At 54.9% G+C, this 16,469-nt stretch overlaps 1 protein-coding gene across 1 annotated transcript in view; it reads right to left on the reverse strand.

Moving 5' to 3' along the window:
* mboat2a (membrane bound O-acyltransferase domain containing 2a) overlaps positions 1-15,970 on the reverse strand; it is a 210,087-nt gene extending 194,117 nt beyond the window's left edge. Inside the window, exon 1 of the mRNA XM_060934098.1 lies at positions 15,650-15,970. Within this exon, the coding sequence (XP_060790081.1) occupies positions 15,650-15,730 (81 nt within the window). The 5' untranslated portion in view covers positions 15,731-15,970. The remainder of the gene's footprint in view (positions 1-15,649) is intronic.
* Positions 15,971-16,469: the final 499 nt, after the last annotated feature.

Below are 16,469 nucleotides of genomic sequence, written 5' to 3' on the forward strand. Positions count from 1 at the left end.
TTTGACAGCTGTCTTTCCCGAAGACGCCCAGGGTTACCATAGCAACAGCACGAGCCCAGAGTACAAAATATAGGCACCCGCCGCAGAGCTACAGAAACACGCGTTTCTATGGCTGCACTAATTTCAAAGTTGTGAGAGCCCTCGTTATAAATAAATAAAAAACGAATACCATTATAATGTTTGAAGACTTAGCCATATTTCCTGTGTGTTTTTTTCTTTGTTATACTAAATCTTTGGACGCTAGCGGCTTTGAAAGCAAAACTGGTCAGCCGGGGTTGGTTGTCACACTGTGTTCGGGGTTGGTTGTCACATGTAATGCAATTGCAATAGGTGCACTACTGACTGAGACAAACACAGCCACAACAAGCTTTATTTATGTAGTATTCTGCGATCAGAAAGCTTTATAGCTAATTTGTCATGCTTAATATGCAACTCCAGCTCAAAAAATCCCAGAAATATACCCATTTTAATAATAATATTCATTAAAAATATACGCAGTTTGCAGTGTATTTTGTTTTGGTGTTCCCAAAGTTGATATTGTATTACCAATCTGTTATACCTACATGTATTTTGAATACATTTTCTTTAACATTTTTACATAATTCTCAAAAATATGTATGTATTTTCGGTATTGCTCAAAATTTGCTGTCAAAATGAAGGAAATAGCATTTGAGAGCATTAGAAATTTCAAAATTTTCCGGGGGAGTACCCCCGGAACCCCCTAAAACACTCGTGCCAGCGGCGCTCAACGCGCCGCTACACCTCGCCACATACAGTGACACCTGCAAAAAAGTTAGACTCCCTAAAAAAAAATCCTGCCTAAAAGCCTGCCTGACGCTGACACGAGTCTGATGCTCAGTGACCTGATGCTGACACGAGTCTGACGCTCACAGTGACCTGACCCTGACACGAGTCTGACGCTCACAGTGACCTGACCCTGACACGAGTCTGACGCTCACAGTGACCTGACCCTGACACGAGTCTGACGCTCACAGTGACCTGACCCTGACACGAGTCTGACGCTCACAGTGACCTGACCCTGACACGAGTCTGACGCTCACAGTGACCTGACCCTGACACGAGTCTGACGCTCACAGTGACCTGACCCTGACACGAGTCTGACGCTCACAGTGACCTGACGCTGACACGAGTCTGACGCTGACAGTGACCTGACGCTGACACGAGTCTGACGCTGACAGTGACCTGACGCTGACACGAGTCTGACGCTGACAGTGACCTGACGCTGACACGAGTCTGACGCTGACAGTGACCTGACGCTGACACGAGTCTGACGCTGACAGTGACCTGACGCTGACACGAGTCTGACGCTGACAGTGACCTGACGCTGACACGAGTCTGACGCTGACAGTGACCTGACGCTGACACGAGTCTGACGCTGACAGTGACCTGACGCTGACACGAGTCTGACGCTGACAGTGACCTGACGCTGACACGAGTCTGACGCTGACAGTGACCTGACGCTGACACGAGTCTGACGCTGACAGTGACCTGACGCTGACACGAGTCTGACGCTGACAGTGACCTGACGCTGACACGAGTCTGACGCTGACAGTGACCTGACGCTGACACGAGTCTGACGCTGACAGTGACCTGACGCTGACACGAGTCTGACGCTGACAGTGACCTGACGCTGACACGAGTCTGACGCTGACAGTGACCTGACGCTGACACGAGTCTGACGCTGACAGTGACCTGACGCTGACACGAGTCTGACGCTGACAGTGACCTGACGCTGACACGAGTCTGACGCTGACAGTGACCTGACGCTGACACGAGTCTGACGCTGACAGTGACCTGACCCTGACACGAGTCTGACGCTCACAGTGACCTGACCCTGACACGAGTCTGACGCTCACAGTGACCTGACCCTGACACGAGTCTGACGCTCACAGTGACCTGACCCTGACACGAGTCTGACGCTCACAGTGACCTGACGCTGACACGAGTCTGACGCTGACAGTGACCTGACGCTGACACGAGTCTGACGCTGACAGTGACCTGACGCTGACACGAGTCTGACGCTGACAGTGACCTGACGCTGACACGAGTCTGACGCTGACAGTGACCTGACGCTGACACGAGTCTGACGCTGACAGTGACCTGACGCTGACACGAGTCTGACGCTCACAGTGACCTGACGCTGACACGAGTCTGACGCTCACAGTGACCTGACGCTGACACGAGTCTGACGCTCACAGTGACCTGACCCTGACACGAGTCTGACGCTCACAGTGACCTGATGCTGACACGAGTCTGATGCTCACAGTGACCTGACGCTGACACGAGTCTGATGCTCACAGTGACCTGACGCTGACACGAGTCTGATGTTCACAGTGACCTGACGCTGACACGAGTCTGATGCTCACAGTGACCTGACGCTGACACGAGTCTGATGCTGACAGTGACCTGACGCTGACACGAGTCTGATGTTCACAGTGACCTGACGCTGACACGAGTCTGACGCTGACAGTGACCTGACGCTGACACGAGTCTGACGCTGACAGTGACCTGACGCTGACACGAGTCTGACGCTGACAGTGACCTGACGCTGACACGAGTCTGACGCTGACACGAGTCTGACGCTCACAGTGACCTGACCCTGACACGAGTCTGACGCTGACAGTGACCTGACGCTGACACGAGTCTGACGCTGACAGTGACCTGACCCTGACACGAGTCTGACGCTCACAGTGACCTGACCCTGACACGAGTCTGACGCTCACAGTGACCTGACGCTGACACGAGTCTGACGCTGACAGTGACCTGACGCTGACACGAGTCTGACGCTGACAGTGACCTGACGCTGACACGAGTCTGACGCTGACAGTGACCTGACCCTGACACGAGTCTGACGCTCACAGTGACCTGACCCTGACACGAGTCTGACGCTGACAGTGACCTGACCCTGACACGAGTCTGACGCTCACAGTGACCTGACCCTGACACGAGTCTGACGCTCACAGTGACCTGACGCTGACACGAGTCTGACGCTGACAGTGACCTGACGCTGACACGAGTCTGACGCTGACAGTGACCTGACGCTGACACGAGTCTGACGCTGACAGTGACCTGACCCTGACACGAGTCTGACGCTCACAGTGACCTGACCCTGACACGAGTCTGACGCTGACAGTGACCTGACCCTGACACGAGTCTGACGCTGACAGTGACCTGACGCTGACACAAGTCTGACGCTGACAGTGACCTGACCCTGACACGAGTCTGACGCTCACAGTGACCTGACGCTGACACGAGTCTGATGCTGACAGTGACCTGACGCTGACACGAGTCTGACGCTCACAGTGACCTGATGCTGACACGAGTCTGACGCTCACAGTGACCTGACGCTGACACGAGTCTGATGTTCACAGTGACCTGACGCTGACACGAGTCTGACGCTCACAGTGACCTGACGCTGACACGAGTCTGACGCTGACACGAGTCTGACGCTGACAGTGACCTGACGCTGACACGAGTCTGACGCTGACAGTGACCTGACGCTGACACGAGTCTGACGCTGACAGTGACCTGACGCTGACACGAGTCTGACGCTGACAGTGACCTGACGCTGACACGAGTCTGACGCTGACAGTGACCTGACGCTGACACGAGTCTGACGCTGACAGTGACCTGACGCTGACACGAGTCTGACGCTGACAGTGACCTGACGCTGACACGAGTCTGACGCTCACAGTGACCTGACGCTGACACTCACAGTGACCTGACGCTGACACGAGTCTGACGCTCACAGTGACCTGATGCTGACACGAGTCTGATGCTCACAGTGACCTGACCCTGACACGAGTCTGATGCTCACAGTGACCTGACCCTGACACGAGTCTGATGCTCACAGTGACCTGACGCTGACACGAGTCTGACGCTCACAGTGACCTGACGCTGACACGAGTCTGACGCTCACAGTGACCTGACGCTGACACGAGTCTGATGCTCACAGTGACCTGATGCTGACACGAGTCTGATGCTCACAGTGACCTGATGCTGACACGAGTCTGACGCTCATAGTGACCTGATGCTGACACGAGTCTGACGCTCACAGTGACCTGATGCTGACATGAGTCTGATGCTCACAGTGACCTGATGCTGACACGAGTCTGACGCTCACAGTGACCTGATGCTGACACGAGTCTGATGCTCACAGTGACCTGACGCTGACACGAGTCTGATGCTGACAGTGACCTGACGCTGACACGAGTCTGATGTTCACAGTGACCTGACGCTGACACGAGTCTGACGCTCACAGTGACCTGACGCTGACACGAGTCTGACGCTGACAGTGACCTGACGCTGACACGAGTCTGACGCTGACAGTGACCTGACGCTGACACGAGTCTGACGCTGACAGTGACCTGACGCTGACACGAGTCTGACGCTGACAGTGACCTGACGCTGACACGAGTCTGACGCTGACAGTGACCTGACGCTGACACGAGTCTGACGCTCACAGTGACCTGACGCTGACACGAGTCTGACGCTCACAGTGACCTGACGCTGACACGAGTCTGACGCTCACAGTGACCTGACGCTGACACGAGTCTGACGCTCACAGTGACCTGACGCTGACACGAGTCTGACGCTCACAGTGACCTGACGCTGACACGAGTCTGACGCTCACAGTGACCTGACGCTGACACGAGTCTGACGCTCACAGTGACCTGACGCTGACACGAGTCTGACGCTCACAGTGACCTGACGCTGACACGAGTCTGACGCTCACAGTGACCTGACGCTGACACGAGTCTGACGCTCACAGTGACCTGACGCTGACACGAATCTGATGCTCACAGTGACCTGACCCTGACACGAGTCTGATGCTCACAGTGACCTGACGCTGACACGAGTCTGACGCTCACAGTGACCTGACGCTGACACGAGTCTGACGCTCACAGTGACCTGACGCTGACACGAGTCTGATGCTCAGTGACCTGATGCTGACACGAGTCTGACGCTCACAGTGACCTGATGCTGACATGAGTCTGATGCTCACAGTGACCTGACCCTGACACGAGTCTGACGCTCACAGTGACCTGACCCTGACACGAGTCTGACGCTCACAGTGACCTGACCCTGACACGAGTCTGACGCTCACAGTGACCTGACCCTGACACGAGTCTGACGCTCACAGTGACCTGACGCTGACACAAGTCTGACGCTCACAGTGACCTGACGCTGACACGAGTCTGATGCTGACAGTGACCTGACGCCAGGCTTTTAGATAGAGGGGCGTCTGGGCGTCTTTTCGACGCCCTGTACTGAAAAAAACAAGAAATTGGACGCCCTACTTTTTAGTACGACGCCCTAAAGACGCCCTAATATTTCCGCCCGTGTTATGTCCGGTAACTTAGCTGAATATGTTAAAAAATCGCCGAGTCTGAGCTTTCCGAGGATCTACAAGCTTTGTTGACACCGCCATTTTGGAAATTTCAGAAGTCTCGCTTTGACAGCTGTCTTTCCCGAAGACGCCCAGGGTTACCATAGCAACAGCACGAGCCCAGAGTACAAAATATAGGCACCCGCCGCAGAGCTACAGAAACACGCGTTTCTATGGCTGCACTAATTTCAAAGTTGTGAGAGCCCTCGTTATAAATAAATAAAAAACGAATACCATTATAATGTTTGAAGACTTAGCCATATTTCCTGTGTGTTTTTTTCTTTGTTATACTAAATCTTTGGACGCTAGCGGCTTTGAAAGCAAAACTGGTCAGCCGGGGTTGGTTGTCACACTGTGTTCGGGGTTGGTTGTCACATGTAATGCAATTGCAATAGGTGCACTACTGACTGAGACAAACACAGCCACAACAAGCTTTATTTATGTAGTATTCTGCGATCAGAAAGCTTTATAGCTAATTTGTCATGCTTAATATGCAACTCCAGCTCAAAAAATCCCAGAAATATACCCATTTTAATAATAATATTCATTAAAAATATACGCAGTTTGCAGTGTATTTTGTTTTGGTGTTCCCAAAGTTGATATTGTATTACCAATCTGTTATACCTACATGTATTTTGAATACATTTTCTTTAACATTTTTACATAATTCTCAAAAATATGTATGTATTTTCGGTATTGCTCAAAATTTGCTGTCAAAATGAAGGAAATAGCATTTGAGAGCATTAGAAATTTCAAAATTTTCCGGGGGAGTACCCCCGGAACCCCCTAAAACACTCGTGCCAGCGGCGCTCAACGCGCCGCTACACCTCGCCACATACAGTGACACCTGCAAAAAAGTTAGACTCCCTAAAAAAAAATCCTGCCTAAAAGCCTGCCTGACGCTGACACGAGTCTGATGCTCAGTGACCTGATGCTGACACGAGTCTGACGCTCACAGTGACCTGATGCTGACATGAGTCTGACGCTCACAGTGACCTGACCCTGACACGAGTCTGACGCTCACAGTGACCTGACCCTGACACGAGTCTGACGCTCACAGTGACCTGACCCTGACACGAGTCTGACGCTCACAGTGACCTGACCCTGACACGAGTCTGACGCTCACAGTGACCTGACCCTGACACGAGTCTGACGCTCACAGTGACCTGACCCTGACACGAGTCTGACGCTCACAGTGACCTGACCCTGACACGAGTCTGACGCTCACAGTGACCTGACCCTGACACGAGTCTGACGCTCACAGTGACCTGACCCTGACACGAGTCTGACGCTCACAGTGACCTGACGCTGACACGAGTCTGACGCTGACAGTGACCTGACGCTGACACGAGTCTGACGCTGACAGTGACCTGACGCTGACACGAGTCTGACGCTGACAGTGACCTGACGCTGACACGAGTCTGACGCTGACAGTGACCTGACGCTGACACGAGTCTGACGCTGACAGTGACCTGACGCTGACACGAGTCTGACGCTGACAGTGACCTGACGCTGACACGAGTCTGACGCTGACAGTGACCTGACGCTGACACGAGTCTGACGCTGACAGTGACCTGACGCTGACACGAGTCTGACGCTGACAGTGACCTGACGCTGACACGAGTCTGACGCTGACAGTGACCTGACGCTGACACGAGTCTGACGCTGACAGTGACCTGACGCTGACACGAGTCTGACGCTGACAGTGACCTGACGCTGACACGAGTCTGACGCTGACAGTGACCTGACGCTGACACGAGTCTGACGCTGACAGTGACCTGACGCTGACACGAGTCTGACGCTGACAGTGACCTGACGCTGACACGAGTCTGACGCTGACAGTGACCTGACCCTGACACGAGTCTGACGCTCACAGTGACCTGACCCTGACACGAGTCTGACGCTCACAGTGACCTGACCCTGACACGAGTCTGACGCTCACAGTGACCTGACCCTGACACGAGTCTGACGCTCACAGTGACCTGACGCTGACACGAGTCTGACGCTGACAGTGACCTGACGCTGACACGAGTCTGACGCTGACAGTGACCTGACGCTGACACGAGTCTGACGCTGACAGTGACCTGACGCTGACACGAGTCTGACGCTGACAGTGACCTGACGCTGACACGAGTCTGACGCTCACAGTGACCTGACCCTGACACGAGTCTGACGCTCACAGTGACCTGACCCTGACACGAGTCTGACGCTCACAGTGACCTGACGCTGACACGAGTCTGACGCTGACAGTGACCTGACGCTGACACGAGTCTGACGCTGACAGTGACCTGACGCTGACACGAGTCTGACGCTGACAGTGACCTGACGCTGACACGAGTCTGACGCTCACAGTGACCTGACCCTGACACGAGTCTGACGCTCACAGTGACCTGACGCTGACACGAGTCTGACGCTCACAGTGACCTGACGCTGACACGAGTCTGACGCTCACAGTGACCTGACGCTGACACGAGTCTGACGCTGACAGTGACCTGACCCTGACACGAGTCTGACGCTCACAGTGACCTGATGCTGACACGAGTCTGATGCTCACAGTGACCTGACGCTGACACGAGTCTGATGCTCACAGTGACCTGACGCTGACACGAGTCTGATGTTCACAGTGACCTGACGCTGACACGAGTCTGATGCTCACAGTGACCTGACGCTGACACGAGTCTGATGCTGACAGTGACCTGACGCTGACACGAGTCTGACGTTCACAGTGACCTGACGCTGACACGAGTCTGACGCTGACAGTGACCTGACGCTGACACGAGTCTGACGCTGACAGTGACCTGACGCTGACACGAGTCTGACGCTGACAGTGACCTGACGCTGACACGAGTCTGACGCTGACACGAGTCTGACGCTCACAGTGACCTGACCCTGACACGAGTCTGACGCTGACAGTGACCTGACGCTGACACGAGTCTGACGCTGACAGTGACCTGACCCTGACACGAGTCTGACGCTCACAGTGACCTGACCCTGACACGAGTCTGACGCTCACAGTGACCTGACGCTGACACGAGTCTGACGCTGACAGTGACCTGACGCTGACACGAGTCTGACGCTGACAGTGACCTGACGCTGACACGAGTCTGACGCTGACAGTGACCTGACCCTGACACGAGTCTGACGCTCACAGTGACCTGACCCTGACACGAGTCTGACGCTGACAGTGACCTGACCCTGACACGAGTCTGACGCTCACAGTGACCTGACCCTGACACGAGTCTGACGCTGACAGTGACCTGACGCTGACACGAGTCTGACGCTGACAGTGACCTGACGCTGACACGAGTCTGACGCTGACAGTGACCTGACGCTGACACGAGTCTGACGCTGACAGTGACCTGACCCTGACACGAGTCTGACGCTCACAGTGACCTGACCCTGACACGAGTCTGACGCTGACAGTGACCTGACGCTGACACAAGTCTGACGCTGACAGTGACCTGACCCTGACACGAGTCTGACGCTCACAGTGACCTGACGCTGACACGAGTCTGATGCTGACAGTGACCTGACGCTGACACGAGTCTGACGCTCACAGTGACCTGATGCTGACACGAGTCTGACGCTCACAGTGACCTGACGCTGACACGAGTCTGATGTTCACAGTGACCTGACGCTGACACGAGTCTGACGCTCACAGTGACCTGACGCTGACACGAGTCTGACGCTGACACGAGTCTGACGCTGACAGTGACCTGACGCTGACACGAGTCTGACGCTGACAGTGACCTGACGCTGACACGAGTCTGACGCTGACAGTGACCTGACGCTGACACGAGTCTGACGCTGACAGTGACCTGACGCTGACACGAGTCTGACGCTGACAGTGACCTGACGCTGACACGAGTCTGACGCTGACAGTGACCTGACGCTGACACGAGTCTGACGCTGACAGTGACCTGACGCTGACACGAGTCTGACGCTGACAGTGACCTGACGCTGACACGAGTCTGACGCTCACAGTGACCTGACGCTGACACTCACAGTGACCTGACGCTGACACGAGTCTGACGCTCACAGTGACCTGATGCTGACACGAGTCTGATGCTCACAGTGACCTGACCCTGACACGAGTCTGATGCTCACAGTGACCTGACCCTGACACGAGTCTGACGCTCACAGTGACCTGACGCTGACACGAGTCTGATGCTGACAGTGACCTGACGCTGACACGAGTCTGACGCTCACAGTGACCTGATGCTGACACGAGTCTGACGCTCACAGTGACCTGACGCTGACACGAGTCTGATGTTCACAGTGACCTGACGCTGACACGAGTCTGACGCTCACAGTGACCTGACGCTGACACGAGTCTGACGCTGACACGAGTCTGACGCTGACAGTGACCTGACGCTGACACGAGTCTGACGCTGACAGTGACCTGACGCTGACACGAGTCTGACGCTGACAGTGACCTGACGCTGACACGAGTCTGACGCTGACAGTGACCTGACGCTGACACGAGTCTGACGCTGACAGTGACCTGACGCTGACACGAGTCTGACGCTGACAGTGACCTGACGCTGACACGAGTCTGACGCTGACAGTGACCTGACGCTGACACGAGTCTGACGCTGACAGTGACCTGACGCTGACACGAGTCTGACGCTGACAGTGACCTGACGCTGACACGAGTCTGACGCTCACAGTGACCTGACGCTGACACTCACAGTGACCTGACGCTGACACGAGTCTGACGCTCACAGTGACCTGATGCTGACACGAGTCTGATGCTCACAGTGACCTGACCCTGACACGAGTCTGATGCTCACAGTGACCTGACCCTGACACGAGTCTGACGCTCACAGTGACCTGACGCTGACACGAGTCTGACGCTCACAGTGACCTGACGCTGACACGAGTCTGACGCTCACAGTGACCTGACGCTGACACGAGTCTGACGCTCACAGTGACCTGACGCTGACACGAGTCTGATGCTCACAGTGACCTGATGCTGACACGAGTCTGATGCTCACAGTGACCTGATGCTGACACGAGTCTGACGCTCATAGTGACCTGATGCTGACACGAGTCTGACGCTCACAGTGACCTGATGCTGACATGAGTCTGATGCTCACAGTGACCTGATGCTGACACGAGTCTGACGCTCACAGTGACCTGATGCTGACACGAGTCTGACGCTCACAGTGACCTGATGCTGACACGAGTCTGATGCTCACAGTGACCTGACGCTGACACGAGTCTGATGCTCACAGTGACCTGACGCTGACACGAGTCTGATGCTGACAGTGACCTGACGCTGACACGAGTCTGATGTTCACAGTGACCTGACGCTGACACGAGTCTGACGCTCACAGTGACCTGACGCTGACACGAGTCTGATGCTGACAGTGACCTGACGCTGACACGAGTCTGACGCTCACAGTGACCTGACCCGAGTCTGACGCTGACAGTGACCTGACGCTGACACGAGTCTGACGCTGACAGTGACCTGACGCTGACACGAGTCTGACGCTGACAGTGACCTGACGCTGACACGAGTCTGACGCTGACAGTGACCTGACGCTGACACGAGTCTGACGCTGACAGTGACCTGACGCTGACACGAGTCTGACGCTGACAGTGACCTGACGCTGACACGAGTCTGACGCTGACAGTGACCTGACGCTGACACGAGTCTGACGCTGACAGTGACCTGACGCTGACACGAGTCTGACGCTGACAGTGACCTGACGCTGACACGAGTCTGACGCTGACAGTGACCTGACGCTGACACGAGTCTGACGCTCACAGTGACCTGATGCTGACATGAGTCTGATGCTCACAGTGACCTGACGCTGACACGAGTCTGATGCTCACAGTGACCTGATGCTGACACGAGTCTGACGCTCACAGTGACCTGATGCTGACACGAGTCTGACGCTCACAGTGACCTGACCCTGACACGAGTCTGACGCTCACAGTGACCTGACCCTGACACGAGTCTGACGCTCACAGTGACCTGACGCTGACACGAGTCTGACGCTGACAGTGACCTGACGCTGACACGAGTCTGACGCTGACAGTGACCTGACGCTGACACGAGTCTGACGCTGACAGTGACCTGACGCTGACACGAGTCTGACGCTCACAGTGACCTGACCCTGACACGAGTCTGACGCTCACAGTGACCTGACGCTGACACGAGTCTGACGCTCACAGTGACCTGACGCTGACACGAGTCTGACGCTCACAGTGACCTGACGCTGACACGAGTCTGACGCTGACAGTGACCTGACCCTGACACGAGTCTGACGCTCACAGTGACCTGATGCTGACACGAGTCTGATGCTCACAGTGACCTGACGCTGACACGAGTCTGATGCTCACAGTGACCTGACGCTGACACGAGTCTGATGTTCACAGTGACCTGACGCTGACACGAGTCTGATGCTCACAGTGACCTGACGCTGACACGAGTCTGATGCTGACAGTGACCTGACGCTGACACGAGTCTGATGTTCACAGTGACCTGACGCTGACACGAGTCTGACGCTGACAGTGACCTGACGCTGACACGAGTCTGACGCTGACAGTGACCTGACGCTGACACGAGTCTGACGCTGACAGTGACCTGACGCTGACACGAGTCTGACGCTGACACGAGTCTGACGCTCACAGTGACCTGACCCTGACACGAGTCTGACGCTGACAGTGACCTGACGCTGACACGAGTCTGACGCTGACAGTGACCTGACCCTGACACGAGTCTGACGCTCACAGTGACCTGACCCTGACACGAGTCTGACGCTCACAGTGACCTGACGCTGACACGAGTCTGACGCTGACAGTGACCTGACGCTGACACGAGTCTGACGCTGACAGTGACCTGACGCTGACACGAGTCTGACGCTGACAGTGACCTGACCCTGACACGAGTCTGACGCTCACAGTGACCTGACCCTGACACGAGTCTGACGCTGACAGTGACCTGACCCTGACACGAGTCTGACGCTCACAGTGACCTGACCCTGACACGAGTCTGACGCTCACAGTGACCTGACGCTGACACGAGTCTGACGCTGACAGTGACCTGACGCTGACACGAGTCTGACGCTGACAGTGACCTGACGCTGACACGAGTCTGACGCTGACAGTGACCTGACCCTGACACGAGTCTGACGCTCACAGTGACCTGACCCTGACACGAGTCTGACGCTGACAGTGACCTGACGCTGACACAAGTCTGACGCTGACAGTGACCTGACCCTGACACGAGTCTGACGCTCACAGTGACCTGACGCTGACACGAGTCTGATGCTGACAGTGACCTGACGCTGACACGAGTCTGACGCTCACAGTGACCTGATGCTGACACGAGTCTGACGCTCACAGTGACCTGACGCTGACACGAGTCTGATGTTCACAGTGACCTGACGCTGACACGAGTCTGACGCTCACAGTGACCTGACGCTGACACGAGTCTGACGCTGACACGAGTCTGACGCTGACAGTGACCTGACGCTGACACGAGTCTGACGCTGACAGTGACCTGACGCTGACACGAGTCTGACGCTGACAGTGACCTGACGCTGACACGAGTCTGACGCTGACAGTGACCTGACGCTGACACGAGTCTGACGCTGACAGTGACCTGACGCTGACACGAGTCTGACGCTGACAGTGACCTGACGCTGACACGAGTCTGACGCTGACAGTGACCTGACGCTGACACGAGTCTGACGCTGACAGTGACCTGACGCTGACACGAGTCTGACGCTGACAGTGACCTGACGCTGACACGAGTCTGACGCTGACAGTGACCTGACGCTGACACGAGTCTGACGCTCACAGTGACCTGACGCTGACACTCACAGTGACCTGACGCTGACACGAGTCTGACGCTCACAGTGACCTGATGCTGACACGAGTCTGATGCTCACAGTGACCTGACCCTGACACGAGTCTGATGCTCACAGTGACCTGACCCTGACACGAGTCTGATGCTCACAGTGACCTGACGCTGACACGAGTCTGACGCTCACAGTGACCTGACGCTGACACGAGTCTGACGCTCACAGTGACCTGACGCTGACACGAGTCTGATGCTCACAGTGACCTGATGCTGACACGAGTCTGATGCTCACAGTGACCTGATGCTGACACGAGTCTGACGCTCATAGTGACCTGATGCTGACACGAGTCTGACGCTCACAGTGACCTGATGCTGACATGAGTCTGATGCTCACAGTGACCTGATGCTGACACGAGTCTGACGCTCACAGTGACCTGATGCTGACACGAGTCTGACGCTCACAGTGACCTGATGCTGACACGAGTCTGATGCTCACAGTGACCTGACGCTGACACGAGTCTGATGCTGACAGTGACCTGACGCTGACACGAGTCTGATGTTCACAGTGACCTGACGCTGACACGAGTCTGACGCTCACAGTGACCTGACGCTGACACGAGTCTGATGCTGACAGTGACCTGACGCTGACACGAGTCTGACGCTCACAGTGACCTGACCCGAGTCTGACGCTGACAGTGACCTGACGCTGACACGAGTCTGACGCTGACAGTGACCTGACGCTGACACGAGTCTGACGCTGACAGTGACCTGACGCTGACACGAGTCTGACGCTGACAGTGACCTGACGCTGACACGAGTCTGACGCTGACAGTGACCTGACGCTGACACGAGTCTGACGCTGACAGTGACCTGACGCTGACACGAGTCTGACGCTGACAGTGACCTGACGCTGACACGAGTCTGACGCTGACAGTGACCTGACGCTGACACGAGTCTGACGCTGACAGTGACCTGACGCTGACACGAGTCTGACGCTGACAGTGACCTGACGCTGACACGAGTCTGACGCTCACAGTGACCTGATGCTGACATGAGTCTGATGCTCACAGTGACCTGATGCTGACACGAGTCTGACGCTCACAGTGACCTGATGCTGACACGAGTCTGACGCTCACAGTGACCTGATGCTGACATGAGTCTGATGCTCACAGTGACCTGATGCTGACATGAGTCTGACGCTCACAGTGACCTGACGCTGACACGAGTCTGATGCTCACAGTGACCTGATGCTGACACGAGTCTGACGCTCACAGTGACCTGATGCTGACACGAGTCTGACGCTCACAGTGACCTGATGCTGACATGAGTCTGACGCTCACAGTGACCTGACGCTGACACGAGTCTGATGCTCACAGTGACCTGATGCTGACACGAGTCTGACGCTCACAGTGACCTGATGCTGACACGAGTCTGACGCTCACAGTGACCTGATGCTGACATGAGTCTGATGCTCACAGTGACCTGATGCTGACACGAGTCTGACGCTCACAGTGACCTGATGCTGACACGAGTCTGACGCTCACAGTGACCTGATGCTGACATGAGTCTGATGCTCACAGTGACCTGATGCTGACACGAGTCTGATGCTCACAGTGACCTGACCCTGACACGAGTCTGATGCTCACAGTGACCTGATGCTGACATGAGTCTGATGCTCACAGTGACCTGATGCTGACATGAGTCTGATGCTCACAGTGACCTGATGCTGACATGAGTCTGATGCTCACAGTGACCTGATGCTGACACGAGTCTGATGCTCACAGTGACCTGACCCTGACACGAGTCTGATGCTCACAGTGACCTGATGCTGACATGAGTCTGATGCTCACAGTGACCTGACGCTGACACGAGTCTGATGCTCACAGTGACCTGATGCTGACATGAGTCTGATGCTCACAGTGACCTGACGCTGACACGAGTCTGATGCTGACCAGATTGAGACATGCTCTGAGCTGAAGCATAATTCAGCACTTCATGCAGGACCTTCTCCACTGACTGCTTCTTCATCTCCGCTCACCTCTCTCTCCTCCAGCAGATCTCAGGCTCACAAAGTGAACCGGTTGTATTTACTGAATTCACAGAGTTCTGCTGTTTTCCCGCAGAGGAGCCGCAGCAGTGTGCGCTGAGACTGGGGTTAACTGGCTCTCGCAGATCGCGCGCTAGTGTCAGCGCTGTTCGTTTGATTTGAAGATAAAGACTGAAATGAGGACACGCACTCAAACACAAGGCTGCACTCGACCCACAGCGCTGTGTGTGGAATAAAACATCACAGATCCAACACTTCACAGAACACTGGAGTGTGAAGCAGAACGCTAGCCTGCTGCTAGTGGCGTCTGTGTGGCTCTGGCCGCGGAGTTAGCCGCCGTTAGCTCTCTGTGTGCTCAATAAAAGTGGCAGCTTACCTGGTCCACAGGAAGGTCAATCATGTCGCTGAGGGGCTGCAGCAAAGTGGAGCCCGTACAAGACGTCGTTTCAGTAGCCATGACTGCTAATGAATCCTTTCTTCTGACACCGAGTCCGTTTCGGTAAGAAAAGACTCCCCTGGATCCCCCTTTACCGCCTCCTCGCTTCCCTCAGTCCACTCCTCTGCGTGCTGCCTCTCTCACTCGGCTCGGGAACTTGACTGAGGCGCAACAGCTCTAAACCTCCACCAACACCGACCGAAACCCAATCCGCACCTTTCCGGAGATATAGTATCCTACATATTTACGCGCACTTAGAAGTATTTTTGTCTCCAGAGTAGTGCACTTGTGGAGGGAGTAACAAGCTATTAATACATGACCATGTGTGGGCGTGGTTACGCGTTCATTCCGCCCATGACAATTAAACCCCGCCCATCAGCTCACTCCTCTCCCTTGAAGTAATAAATGTAATTGAAAATTGTAGCTTCCGGTTATTGGTTTATTATTTAACACTTACAATAAGACATTTATGAGCTTTACTGACACAGGGAATGTAAAAAAAAAATTTATTTTCCAAATTATATATAATATGTACATGTTGGGGGCGGCACGGTGGTGTAGTGGTTAGCGCTGTCGCCTCACAGCAAGAAGGTCCTGGGTTCGAGCCCCGGGGCCGGCGAGGGCCTTTCTGTGCGGAGTTTGCATGTTCTCCCCGTGTCCGCGTGGGTTTCCTCCGGGTGCTCCGGTTTCCCCCACAGTCCAAAGACATGCAGGTTAGGTTAACTGGTGACTCTAAATTGACCGTAGGTGTGAATGTGAG

This window comes from Neoarius graeffei, chromosome 11 (assembly GCF_027579695.1).
Source record: "Neoarius graeffei isolate fNeoGra1 chromosome 11, fNeoGra1.pri, whole genome shotgun sequence".
Lineage (NCBI taxonomy): Eukaryota > Metazoa > Chordata > Actinopteri > Siluriformes > Ariidae > Neoarius > Neoarius graeffei.